The sequence below is a fragment of the Citrus sinensis genome, chromosome 1 (genome assembly GCF_022201045.2).
Source record: "Citrus sinensis cultivar Valencia sweet orange chromosome 1, DVS_A1.0, whole genome shotgun sequence".
Classification (NCBI taxonomy): Eukaryota; Viridiplantae; Streptophyta; class Magnoliopsida; order Sapindales; family Rutaceae; genus Citrus; species Citrus sinensis.
The window spans coordinates 665804-679466 of NC_068556.1; the positions used below are offsets into that span (position 1 = coordinate 665804).

At 33.5% G+C, this 13663-nt stretch overlaps 1 protein-coding gene across 1 annotated transcript; it reads right to left on the minus strand.

Annotated features, from left to right (window-relative positions):
• Nucleotides 1-962: 962 nt before the first annotated feature.
• On the minus strand, nt 963-4264 carry LOC102609989 (hypothetical protein). The gene is made up of 10 exons (XM_006483435.4): nt 4023-4264; nt 3574-3691; nt 3395-3483; nt 2804-2859; nt 2665-2720; nt 2353-2446; nt 2096-2175; nt 1891-1933; nt 1546-1637; nt 963-1304 (listed from the first exon to the last, which is right to left on the minus strand). Exons 1-10 carry the CDS (start codon nt 4076-4078, stop codon nt 1128-1130), a joined length of 861 nt encoding a protein of 286 aa, XP_006483498.1. The 5' UTR covers nt 4079-4264; the 3' UTR covers nt 963-1127.
• Between the last annotated feature and the right edge of the window lie 9399 nt (nt 4265-13663).

Here is a 13663-nt window from a genome sequence, read left to right on the forward strand (position 1 = left end):
AAATAAACTAATTTACCTCTACTAGCAAAAGCTTAAAATTTAAACTTTTGGGAGTAGAGATTAGAGAGCTTTTCCAAAAAATATATAATATAAAAAATATTCTTGACATATTTCATTAATTACATAATATCCTTTATATAAAACCTACCCAACGAAAATTGTTGCCGCTATATAAACATATTTATGCTTCCACTTCATTTTATCTCTTTTTATTTTTATTTTTAAATAACCAGCACTTCAATTTTGCAATCCTTAATACATAACCAACACTTGAGAGAGTAATCATAGTTATAGCCAACGTTTTTTGTGAGGAGAATGTAAGGTAATACGACACTTCTCGTGTTCTGTTAACATTTTAATTATATTATTGATTATCATTTTAATTTGGATAGTATTATTTGTTTAGGAGAATATATCAATTATGAAATTTTTAATTTTGAAAATTAAAGAAATGATTGAACTGATTTTTTCTTATTAATTGATAGCTTGGATGCATTTTGTTACATGTTAAATAATTATGAATACATATCATTTTTGGTAATTTAATTACACAAAAACACTTTTAATTTTATACAACCAAACAGTTTAATAGTTCAAAAATACTTTTTTAATTGACAACCAAACACCCAATAACTTTTTATCCAAAAACTCTATTAGTATAAGTTCTACTTCTATAAATTTTAATGTTATAAGCTCTATTTAATAAGTTGTACCAAAAGAAAACTTAATGTAATATAGTTTTCACAAATTGAAAATCCTTTATCTTTACCCACGTAGATAAATTAAAGTGCTGACGAAAACAATTTGGATGTTCATTTCTGAAACGATGGGAGTCTTAACTGTTCATTTACTTGAATTCTTTGAATTATGCCAAAACTAATATGAAGAAGAGATTCCATAATCAAGTTTTAAAGAATAGCGGCAACTTGTTCGAATCCAACTCAGAATGGAGCTAGGATATCTTTTCCGTGAACTGGAAACATTTTCACTTTTTATTGCGGCTGAAGAACAGCTGAAACAACAAAATAAAAAAAGAAAAAAAGAAAAAGGACAAATGGTTTAGCATGTTCCTATTGACAACTCTGTATTGATGAAAAACAGCAACTGAAGTAAAGAATTCAACAAATTTATCTTGACTTTTGACTGTAACGCAGTATTCCGTGAACATCTACGATCCCAGGAGGAAAAACAGGATCGGTCGCAGCTCTCACAGCAACCTTGGCCACAACGGTAACGTTAACGGGAGGAGTGAATAGAGGTCCTACAAGTGGCAGTTGGCTCAGTGGTTTTGCATGTTGGAGAACCTGCAGAGGTTTGAGAATAATGTTAGCCAGCAATTCCCATGGTATATCCCTTAAAAGAGCTAAAAGTTAGAACTCTCATCTTCGCAGATGAAAGCTCCAGAAACTAGTTTTAGTTACTGGAAAAAAAATAACTGTAAAACAACGGGAGTAAAGAAGTGAAATCCTTCTCAGAATAGAATAAAGATGGGTCACCCCATATGAGATTTCAATGCAATTCATAAAGGAAGCACAAACTATTTACCATCTCCATTGGAGAACCAATCACGCCAAGAGGTAGCTTCATGCCCCCAACAGTTCGAGTTCCATATATAAACCCCGGCCTTAAAATCACTCCTGAAACAAACTCGTACAAAAAGTTCAGTCACACACTAGAACTATCAACTGATAGTTCTGTCTCCACGGCTCAAATAGACAAGGCAATTATATGTTCTCATGTCAATGGATGTTGGAATCGATAGATTGTGCTAATAAAGTCACATGATATTTTAAAAACTGATACAGGCATTCAGATATAAAATCTCACAAGTCACAACTACGTCAACATGCTAAAATGCTACAATATTGACTGAGAAAGAATAAAACTAACCTCCATAAGGGTATCTGGTCAGTAACTCTGTCTCAGCAGCTCTCTACATCAAACAACACAAAGAATAACAAGCTAACAACGGAGATAAGTTGGAATCCTAGAAGCCAATAACGATAAAGTTCATGAGCTGACACTTTTCCAATTCTCAAACACATCTACTACTTCCTAATACTGACTGACAAGCAGCAACATCGGAAGAAAGTACCTTTCCCTCGTAATATCCTTGCAGTAAGTAATTTGCCACACCAAAGTCAGCAGCAGAGATATAAACAAATCTTTTCACACCTGCAGGTAGATGGAATGGTCAACCAGGTAAACGGGTAAAACAGTCTACCAGAATGAGAAAGAAGTTAACCATTTTTTACCAGTTTCTAGCCAAAGAATAAGTAATAATCGTATCACAACAATAGGATTTGAAGCGTCACTTAAGTTATCGATTTCAGATGGCTATAAAACTATTACCTTTTTCTGAAGCAGCTCTGATTGCATTGATGTTTGCAGTCCCATTAATCTTATACATGTAAGAGTTGGACCCAAAACCTCCAACACAGGAGATCTAGATAATTAAACTAAAGTTAGCCAGAGAGATCAACATCTCATCAAGTAGAAAAAATATAGACACCTAGATCACATCCACAGCAACAAGCGAAAAAGAAAATTAATATTACAACATAGGGCACATGATGGAGTGAAAAACAATCCCAGAATGCAAATGCTTTTGTGCACAAGTTTAAATTTGCTTGGCTATACTAAAGTCTTTATTAGAAGACATACAACAGCTGTCACCCCATCCAAAGCTTCCTTCCATGAATCAGATGAAAGAAGATTTCCTGGCAACAATGAGATGGATTAGAGATGGCATAGCATACCAAGTAAAGGATCATCAACAAACGTAACAACCAAGAAACCAGACCTTGATGCCAAATCACATTATTTGCCCAAGAATCACGTAAAGATGACCGACCGGACCTGTGAAGAAGAAACACCCAAGTCGATGTAAATACGATTGGTGAGAAGGTCTACCTGATATAGGAAAGCATTAAAGTCATAATAAGGAGCGTAGAAAGAATCCAACAAAAACATCTCCATAAACCAATAACTAGGAAGTAATCTCATCAACCTCCCCCAACTCCCATCTTTATCAAGACAATAAGTGGCCTCCTGGCAATACTAAAGATTCCTAAAATTAAAGTAAAGCTATCAAACCTTTTCGAACTGGGCTTTACTGCATATTAATTCTTATTATTCATGAATAAAAGGATCGACCAATGCATAGTTGCCCCGTTATAATTTGTAAGGCCGAGAAACATTCCAGAGATATCTAAATAATTTCTGGACAAAATAGTTGCAGAATGCTAACCTTTCCCTCTTTAGGAAAATATGCAGCGAAGAAGTTTAGTTATGCCCAGTGAAAATATTAGGAAAAGTGTTAACATACACCACGATAATAAATGCCAAAATCAAAGCCTTCAATGGATCAACAACCATAGATTGAGTCCAGTACCTGCTAAGGCTGGCAACAGTCAAACCACGGTCGAGAGCTTCTCTGCAAATGTGCGATCCAACAAATCCATTTCCACCTAAAACAAGCAACTGAATCAAGTTGCACAAATCAGTCAATGCAAGAAAGCAAACAAAATATCCGTCCAATACACAAACAAGCAAATTTACTGCAGCCTGTACCTTTTCACTTGGAGGCGGGGGCACATTTACTGTCTCTGCTTCCTCAACTTTTAAGGGTTCATCAACCTTATTAGAATCTGTTGACAGATATCTCCCGTTCCCCGACGCTGTAATTGCACTATCGCAACAGAAATAACAACAACAGTAATATCATAGCACACTCCATTTTATATAAGGCAAAAGTGAGAATTCAATTCAATCTTGTATCAAACCAAACAAAAGTGAAATTGCAATTCATTTTAAAAACCCCCTTCCAAAATGATAACAACTAATAAATTAATAAATAAATGCTGCGATGTGTTACTTCACATTAGCGATGAAACTGGGAAACAAAACAATAACTATGAAAATTCCAAAACCCAAGAGACAGAAAAGACATAAATAGAATCATAACAACTTAAACAAGGTCTCAATTTAATCGAATTTAATAATAAGGTTGCTTGACTTACGAGAGTCTAGAGACTGATGATCTTGAATTGATCAAGCGTGAAACGATGGTCCTCATTTGATGATAGCTCTATTCACTATACTTCTACAGTATTACTGTTTCTCTGTCAATTTTCTCCGAAGCTACTGGCTAAGAGTTACTACGGGAACCGGCAAAAGTCTGGCTCGTTCACGCAAAGCAGACACATGGCGCGTAAGGCTGATGACAGGTAGCAGGAATCATGTGGCTGAATCTAAACCCAACCCCTTCGAAAGGCAGAGAAAATAGATGGGAAAGTGGACACGTGCTCTTCTTCGGGTCCAATTTTCAGTTTGGCCTTCTGAGTCCTGATATTCGAATCCTAATGAGACAAAGCCTGGTAAGCGATTTACTTTTGGGCTTTACCTATATACGGACTTTAAGCCCAGTTGTCCAAATTGGGATCTACGCATGGCATGAAAATGGAAAATTGGTGCGCTAGCTTGCTTGCCTTTTATTTACGAGAAATGCTAAGATTCCGGCATTTGAATCCTAATTGTCAGTTCTCAAGTTTGGATTCAAATATTAGGATTTCTTACATTTTTTTTTTCAAATTTTTGTCATGTCAATTAGGGTTCTATCAAGTCGTGTCTGTAGTTGTACAATAATAGTATAATTTAACTTCCACTAATCATAACTTGAAATTTTCAGTCAACATTGAAAGAAAGCAGCTGAGAAAATCTTAGAGAAAATATTCCGGATTTGGAATTTTATTCAATTCACAAATGTCTTAATATAGCTCTATTTATAGACAACCCTTAAGCCTGATTAGTCTCCAACTAATTCACTATTGATTACAATTAAGCTAGATAAATTTCACCCCAGTATTACAGAGCATGTACAGCAAACTATAACAAACTATGTTGGGTTCTCATTTTGCTTAACAAACTCTAATGATGTGGCAGTGTTGATCGATCTTGTCTTGATTTTCATCTTCTCTAAATTCTTCTCTGAATAATGAGCTGCCACAACAACCCCTTCAAACTCAAGGGCAGATATGCACATTGAGTTTAAATCTCAAATAATTGAATGTATGAATGAAAGAGGTTTTGTCATGATATCTGCAAACTATTCTTCACTTGGTATATACGAATGCTTAATTTGCATCAAGTACTTTGTTCCAGATGAAATGCATATCAATCTTAATGTGTTCAGTTCTTGAGTGATAAACAAGATTTCTAGCGAGCTCTGTTGCACTCATAGTATCATACCATATCATAGGTTCTTTAGTGTAGTAAATTCTTATTTCAAAGGATAGAGATTGTAACCAAGTTATCTCTACACTTACTGAGGGTAATGATCTATATTCACTCTCTACACTTGATCTTGTGACAATAGATTGTTTCTTTGATGGCCATGATATTAAATTATTCCTTTAATTGATGCAATAGGCACCAGTTGATTTTCTACCATTCAAGTCGCATGCCCAATCAACATTTGTAAATTCAGTGAACTTCATGTCATCATCTCTAATGAATCTCAATCCATAATTCTTAGCTTCATAACCTCTACTAGTGAAGTTAGATCTTCTAAAGAATATTCCTCTACTAGTGTTATGACCTCTACCACCAACATTAGTAATAACACGTCCTTGATAACCACCAACATGACCTTCTCTTTTAACATTGCCTCTTATTTGAGAGTAATTGGCATTCACCTTGCTTTAATTGGCACTTATGATAGTCATAGCATTCTGATTTTGCTCTAATATGACTTCATGTGTCAAAAGTAATGCATATGCATTATCGTAAGCTATTTTATTAGCAGCATAATTTAAGTTAGATCTAGATAATTAAGTCCTAATACATTAAGTATTTGCATCAACAAATCTTTCTTAGTTATAGGATTACTAGCACATGCAAGTTTATCAGCAATTATTTTTATCATTAAACAAAATTCCTCAGAAGTCATGTTATTCATTCTCAAAAAAATCATCTTATACGTAAGTTGCATTACTTTAGCCTCAAATTTTACTCCAAATTGTTTTTCAATAGATCTCTAAACTTCAAATGAATTCTCATAGTTGAGGACAAAGCTTAATATACCTTTTCTAATAGAGGAAAAGAGCTAGACAAAAAGAGTCTAATCATTAGCTCTCCAGTCGAGACAAGCATGATTTTAAATTTTCTACGTCGAATCATCAACAACTATGCTTAAAAGAAATTGATCAGGTGCCATTTGTGCTCCAAATACGAGACCTTCAAGACGATTGCCTCTAATAGTGTTAAACTTGTTTTCGCCATATGAATAATTGGATCAATCTAGTTTGATAAGTGTATTGAAGGTGAATGAAGCTTGATTTATGTTGTTAGTGTTTAAACTTGGAGTTGTGTTACTTGAGCTAGCCATGATCGGATGTGATACCATGAAAGAAAGCAAAGCTCAGCTTGATACTAAGAAGATCTCAGAGAAAATATTTTGGATATGGAATTTTATTCAATTAAAAAAAAGTCTTAATATAGCTTTATTTATAAACAATCCTTAAGCTTGATTAGTATGTAATTAATTCACTTTTAATTACAACTAAGCCTGATAAATTTCATTTCAGCGTGTAGGACACGTACAACAGATTATAACAAATCTTATGTTGAGCTGAAGAAATTCTAGAACACCTCTGATGTATTACAACCAATTAATGCATGCATGACATGGGTGATTAAATTTAATATAACCACCACTTGCATGATGATTTTTTAAAATAAATACACAATGGCTGATATGGTACCTCTGATGTATTCTAAAAATTTTCGTCAAAGTGTCATGAACTCTAATGATGTGGCAATGTTGATCTATCTTGGCCTGATTTTCTTCTTCTCTGAATTCTTCTCTAAATAATGAGCGGAATTAAAGTATTTCCCTCGTGATGAGGGGAGGAGTGTTTTACCACCACTTGGCTGGATCTAGCTTCGCTCTATTTTGTTTACACGAAATTGAACTAACCGGAAAGTTTTTTAGACGAGCTGCATTACAAGAGAAACTAATAGATAGAATGGACAAAGCATTTGATCAGTGTGATTCGACAACATTTTACTGCATGGGAAAAAAATGTAAAACAAGTGCATAGTTGTATTAAAATCGTTGCTTGTGTTAATTTGTATTTGCATGAGTATAATTTGATTAAATGATCGCGCATGCATGGAAACTAATATGCCATAATAAATTTCCTTATTCGTTTGAAACATTTGAAGATAAGAAGGTAAAGAATTGAAGATCAAGAAATGCTTTTTCGATTATAAAAATCAAGAAATTAAGGAACAAGCATCATTTTCATCTTCATCATCGATTCCATCTGAGATCATTCTTCTTCTTGGTTTTGATGACTTTTGTTTTCCTTTATTTATTTATTTTTTAAGATAGGGTTTAGTGGATTAGCATATTACGTTGAAAAACAAAGATTTGATCAAATATTCTCTTGGATTTCATGGCACCCCATTCTCAACTGATGCATATATTTACAAATTTGATAACGCATTAATGTCCCCGTCAACCCTAACAAAAGGAAAATTAATCGAGCTCTCTTTCATACGGGGCTTATATAACTACCAGCTTAAATTTTTAGATTAGGCACACCTTCAGACGTGGTATTAGTGTTTAGATCTCGAATTCAATTTTCTCTACTTATAAACTCTGAGCCTCTCTTGTCTATCGTCCCATCTACGAGCTTTTGGTCTTGGATTCATTTGGATATAATTAAGAATATATCGATTATTTTAATTTCTTAGCTCATTCTCGGTCTCTTATCTACTGGCTCGTCTATGAACTCTTAAATTTCCCTCCATGTCTCACATGAGAGATCTATGTTTCATATGAATAGACTTGCATTCAATGCTATAGTAAAACTCTTACCCATTAGCTTAAATTTTTAGGTCAACTGATTTCTCTAACACATGCAATACTGATTTAAAATCCATCTGTTAGCCAGCCATCAGGATCCCTCAATTAAACAATTATCAACAAACACAAAATTTATGATTTGAGTTTTTCAATAACGTTAATTTTAACGGTGATGATATCAGAAACTTTGGGATCAATTCAAGTTGTTACTTAATTACTGTATAGTGTGTGCGCTATATGGGCATCTCATAATCGAAACAAAATTTAAACAGGAAAATGATTTGGTCTCTGTATGTGGGTATATGCATGGCCACGCGTAAAGGCATAAAATCTAATTCATAATATTGAAGAAGAAAGTGCCTACGAGCTAGCAAAGTGCTACTGGTAGCTTGTGCTTCCTTATCTTAAGAAGAAGCCAAGCAACGTCATATATCCACCACACGGGCCAATCTATGGAAGAACAAGTTCTTTCCTTTTAATTTCTCTGATTTTCTTTGTTGTGTGACAACAGATTCCAACACTAGCTTTGTCTATGACTCTTTAAAAAAGTACCCCTTCACTTAACCGGTTTAATTAAGTTGATAATTGATTAAATGGAAAAAAATAAATTGTGGCCCAATCTAGGTGCCCTATCCACTAGTCGCTTTAGCGTGTTATATATATTGTATGTGTGGGTGTGTGTATTCAACATCATATATCATAATGAAAGAGAATAGCTAGTGTGATATCTAATTATATCATAGAAATTGTTGGTACACACAAACACGTGTGTGTGTGTGTGTGTGATGAGTTAACTGGAATATGTATCAATTTAATTATTATTCAGAAAACTAAACTTATTCAAAATGATCATGTTTTTTGAAATTTCAGTGGGAGGGTGGGCATTTTGCTTGCTAAAACGGAACTGAACAGATAAAGCTATCGGGTTAAACTTTCAAAAATAAAACAAATAATACTTAACCAAAATTTTAAAAAAAAAAAACGCAAAGAAGATTCCCCACTTCTGTCTACAAAATAAATGATATCGTTGAGGTTTAAAAAATCTATGAAAAACCTTAAAATCACATGAAAACCCACGTGCATCATGTGAACGTCTTGCACGATTCCCCATTATAGTTTGTCGCAAGCTTAAAGATTAGGGACAATTAATATTCAAGTAGCACGATTATGCTGAGAAAAGAAGCTGCATAAGTACAAGAGTGGAGTCCAATTATTTGCTAAAAAAGTTCACTAAGAGAAAGTGATGCTAACAAATTTTGAAAGAATACAAGTTAGGGGCCGACTTTCATCTACAAGTGGCTTTGATTGAAGCGAAAAAACAAAGAATTAAAGTGAACAAATGAAGCGCCGTTAAAACAGACAAGAAATAATGGTATAGATTCCAATATTAAATTATCAAAGATTCGATTGTTGGAAGAATGATTGATATGAGCAGAGACAATTAAATGGTAAAAATGCTTGGAAAACGACAGTGCAATCTAATCGTGATAGATGTATAGTTAAATTTAATAAAATTATTATTTACGTATTGATTTTTAAAATAAATAGTTAAATTTAATAAAATTATTATTTACGTATTGATTTTTAAAATAAACAAATATTTAAAATAATATTATTTTTATTGTATAATTGATGTGGAATTTCTTTTGTACTTTATAATTTTTCATGTTTAAGGTCGAAAAAACACGAAATTTACTTTGAAAAGACGACTTATTAAGTTGATTATTAAAAAAAGTAGTACAATATTACATATTTTAATTTTTTTATTTTAAAAAATAATTTTAAAAAATGTAGTGTTTATCAATTGATTGTTGTGATAATATAATTAATTTCCTCGAATTTTATAAAAAAAACCACCAATTATTTAATAAATAAAATATTATTTAAGATGAATTTTGATATAAAAATTTAGAATATCTGTCGTTATGCACTCGGGAGACAAAATAAAGGTGAATTGATTATTAGTTGAGGAATGAATGAAATTGTCGAATGGGTGGAAGATGATGAAAGGTGGGAACAAGAAAACACTTGATGAATGGGAAACGTGGGACCTGCACACTTGCAATTGCAATCCGACGTGGGACACAACAATGACCCAAATAACTTAAACAAAAGTAAGTGCGCGCCCACTCCATGATATTATTATGCAAGCACAGTTTTGATTCTACGTAATGTCTGAAAACAACAGAGAAGAGAAGGCCAGGCAAGCAAAGGCCAAATTAGTCTCCCAAAAAAATGGGGCCTGGCGCCCGCTGGGCGGAGATATCGATGGTGGTGGTTCAGCTAGTGCACCAAAGCTAGCTCATGCATCAGCTCACACTAATCAATATACTCATGCCCCAACAATGATTTCACAAAGTTCCTCCACGGGTCCCTTCTTTATCCACCCACCTCTCCTGATCAGCCACCTTTTCTTTCTTTCTCCTTTTCATTTTTGACTTCTTCAATTTGTCAAGATTGATTTTGCTGTTTTTTATCAAGTAGTTTCACAAACGTATACGTATGTAGAGTGAGTGTATAAGCCAAGGTTTCACTAACGTGTATGGCACTACATTTTAGCACTAAACGGTTGCTTTTTGCCGACGCTGGCTTATTGATCTTTTTGGCTGCTAGGTGGCTTGATCAACAGTTTTATATCAATTGGAATGTACTGAACCAAGTGTACGATAAAGTGATTGGGACGATGACTGGCTGGCTCCAGCCTCCAGGCACCTGCTAGTTGCGTGCATTATTTACATATTCCCATTAATATTATATACACACACACACACACACATATTTTTGTTTGGTGGTGATGATATCTCTATGAAATGATTGGGACGATGACTGGCTGGCTCCAGCCTCCAGGCACCTGCTAGTTGCGTGCATTATTTACATATTCCCACTAATTAATGTTATTGGATGCCAGGGCTCATTTTGTATTTCACTTCATGATTACAAATTTGATCATCGAATGTGGATCAGATTACTTATTGAGGCCAGCAATCATCAGTATAATTGGTGTCGCTGTTGCTATTTAATTACTGTCTTTAATTAAATGGGAAGCTGAGTCCTTAACCAACTAGAATTCACGAGTTGACTTGCAGTTCTAATTTTCCTGTGACTTGAACTAATTATATATGTGAATGGTTGATGACTCGATATATATAATTAATACCCAACCGAAGTCATGAGCAAAACCATAGGTGGCAGTTGGGTAGGTCATTTTGATCAAAACTCCATGCAAGGAATAAAAGTCAGGGATATTTTCTGCTTTCCTTTTTGAGCATGGTCAATAAACATTAATGTTAAAGAGAGTTATTTCTAATAGTAGCGTTGGATCTTGACAAATCAATTTTAGCTTTTGAATTGAGAGGTTTCTTTTCTTGATAATAAGAGAGAAAGTATATTGGGTAACTTTAGCATATAGTCTCTCATTTATTAGATTCTTACAAGGCGTATTCTCAACCAACCATAAAAAAAGATAATAAATAAACGTGAAAAAAAATAATAATAAATAATAAATTTAACCAGGTATTGCCTTGATATTACACCATTATTGCGTCCTTAATCCTTAGTAGCTAGGGAGAGAGAGGCTGCAGCATAATTGGGAGAAGAATTGGGGTAATTTGCATAAGCAAAATCTATTCCTCGGCCACCATCAAAGCTGGAGATACTCCAAACATCCCAAGATTTTGAAGATAATTTACAGGTGACATCAAGAATATATAATTACCGCAGCTTTTTGAGATCTGAAGAAACATGGGGTCTACTTATGATAAAAGTATCTAATCCAGACAATTGCTGTACGTAAGCAGCATATGCTCCAGGGCTCTTAGTACCAGTGAGGCAAAAGCTTTCACAATTTTCCCTTTGCCTCCCATATAATTCAAGTAAAATTTTTACAAATCTTAGCCCAATCCCAAATCTTACAAATTGAAAAAGAAAATAAATGGCGGCATGTTTTAGTGGGAATAGAGATGGAAATTATGCTGGTTACTGATAAGGATGGCAATATTAACGGTGATTACAGTTCAATGGAGATACTATATGAAATCAAATCACAAAGAAATTGCTGATTTGAAGAGAGAGCCACAATTGCTTGTTGCCATTTTACCCACAATTGTTTTTTTTTTTTTTTTTTGTGTCTGTTTACTGATTATGGTTTTGCTTTGTTCTCTTTATACTCCCATCCAACGCATCATCATCATCATTCATCACACTGAAACGTTAGTGCGTTTTGACTGTAGCTTAAGGTATGAAAGTAAATGGACCAAGGGGGCGCTTCAAATGCTCCTCCCAATATTGATAACTTTTTTTTAATTATTATTATTATTATCAGGAATTCATTAAGATGGCTCTGTAGATGATGTATAACAACAGGAGACAATTGTTAAAATTATTTTTCACATCAAAGAGTAGATGGCGAAAATTTAAAAAAAAAATAAGTGCAATGTTGACACATTAATTTACCCCACCCCCCCCCCCCCCAAAAAAAAAAAAAACTTCGTCAGCATATGATGTATATTCATCAAATTATAGTTATGTATGCCCTCTTATATCACTATTCACCGTCACTCAGTCAGATTAGGTTCTTCAAAATTGATACAATAATATCTATTTAAAAGTTAATTTATTATTGTGTGAAATTTCTGAAATTAAAATTCGGAGAATTTGAATCTAGAAAGAAACGTAAAGTTTGATATATTGTTAATTTCAATGTGAAAAAAAATTTGTTGCGTCATCGCACTCAAATACATTCTTTTTCAGGCACCTTAGTGGGAGTTGATTTGGAATAATACCCAATATTCTCTTACGTTATCTTTACTAATAGATCAAATATTATGATTTACAATCACTGTTGCAGATGATTTTAGTAAACCCCACTTAAATAAAACACATTCACTCTCGTTGCAAAGTCGATTTTCCCCAAATCTCCACATCACAATAAATGGATATAACACTTAAGAATATATAATTTGTTGTGTTAAAGAATATTATTTCCCAATCAAAGTTTTAGCACAAAACTATTCGATTCCTATTGATGTGAAATGAACTATCACCCTCTGAAATGAGAATATATTTTTAGTTGCATTTTTTTTCTTAAAAAAAAAATCAATTCCCTAAAAATTTTAATCAAAAAAATTTGAATTAAGTGAGACTAATGATGTTACATTATCAAAAAACCATTCATCTTTTATTTTGATATTTATCAATAAAAATAATTTGATGAACAATTAAATATGTGACATAATTATGTGAAATTTTATAAATTTTGACGAACAATTAAATAGGTGACATGATTATGTAAAACTTTATAAATTTTGTTAAAACAGTTAACTAAATTAACAAAATGATATAAAAATATCACTCATTAAAACTTAAAAAATATCACCCACTAAATAATGACTCTGTTTATTTATTGAATTAAGTAAATCTACGTAGTTTTCCCGGTTATATGAATGTAATGGTGGTATCTTACACCATCTAATTGGGACTTTCTCTTTGGTGCATCAAAACTATGAGAATAATCATTTGATGACAATATTTTACATCATGATCGTACTAATTACATTTTCAAAAAATTATGCCTTCCGTGTCACCGGGCTACAATCGGTCATTTGTTTCGGATTCGGACCCACATCATATTGGACTGATACGGCAGCTGGGTCCGACCAACTAACCAATTTGGGTCACTAACCGGATACAAAGGATCCGACATCATGGGTACCCAACAACAAAACAGAGTCAAGCCCGTGACCTCATTTCCATTTCAAAAGCAAAAGAAGAAAGCACTTCTTTTCTTCTTTC

Bases quoted from the DNA above. Each gene is read 5' to 3' on its own strand.
- LOC102609989 (XM_006483435.4), bottom strand. From the start codon at position 4,078: ATGAGGACCATCGTTTCACGCTTGATCAATTCAAGATCATCAGTCTCT. The intron at 2,721-2,803 runs GTCTGGTTTCTT...CATTGTTGCCAG, and splicing joins TAATGTGATTTGGCATCAAG to GAAATCTTCTTTCATCTGAT. The intron at 2,447-2,664 runs GTATGTCTTCTA...TTAATTATCTAG, and splicing joins TGGATGGGGTGACAGCTGTT to ATCTCCTGTGTTGGAGGTTT.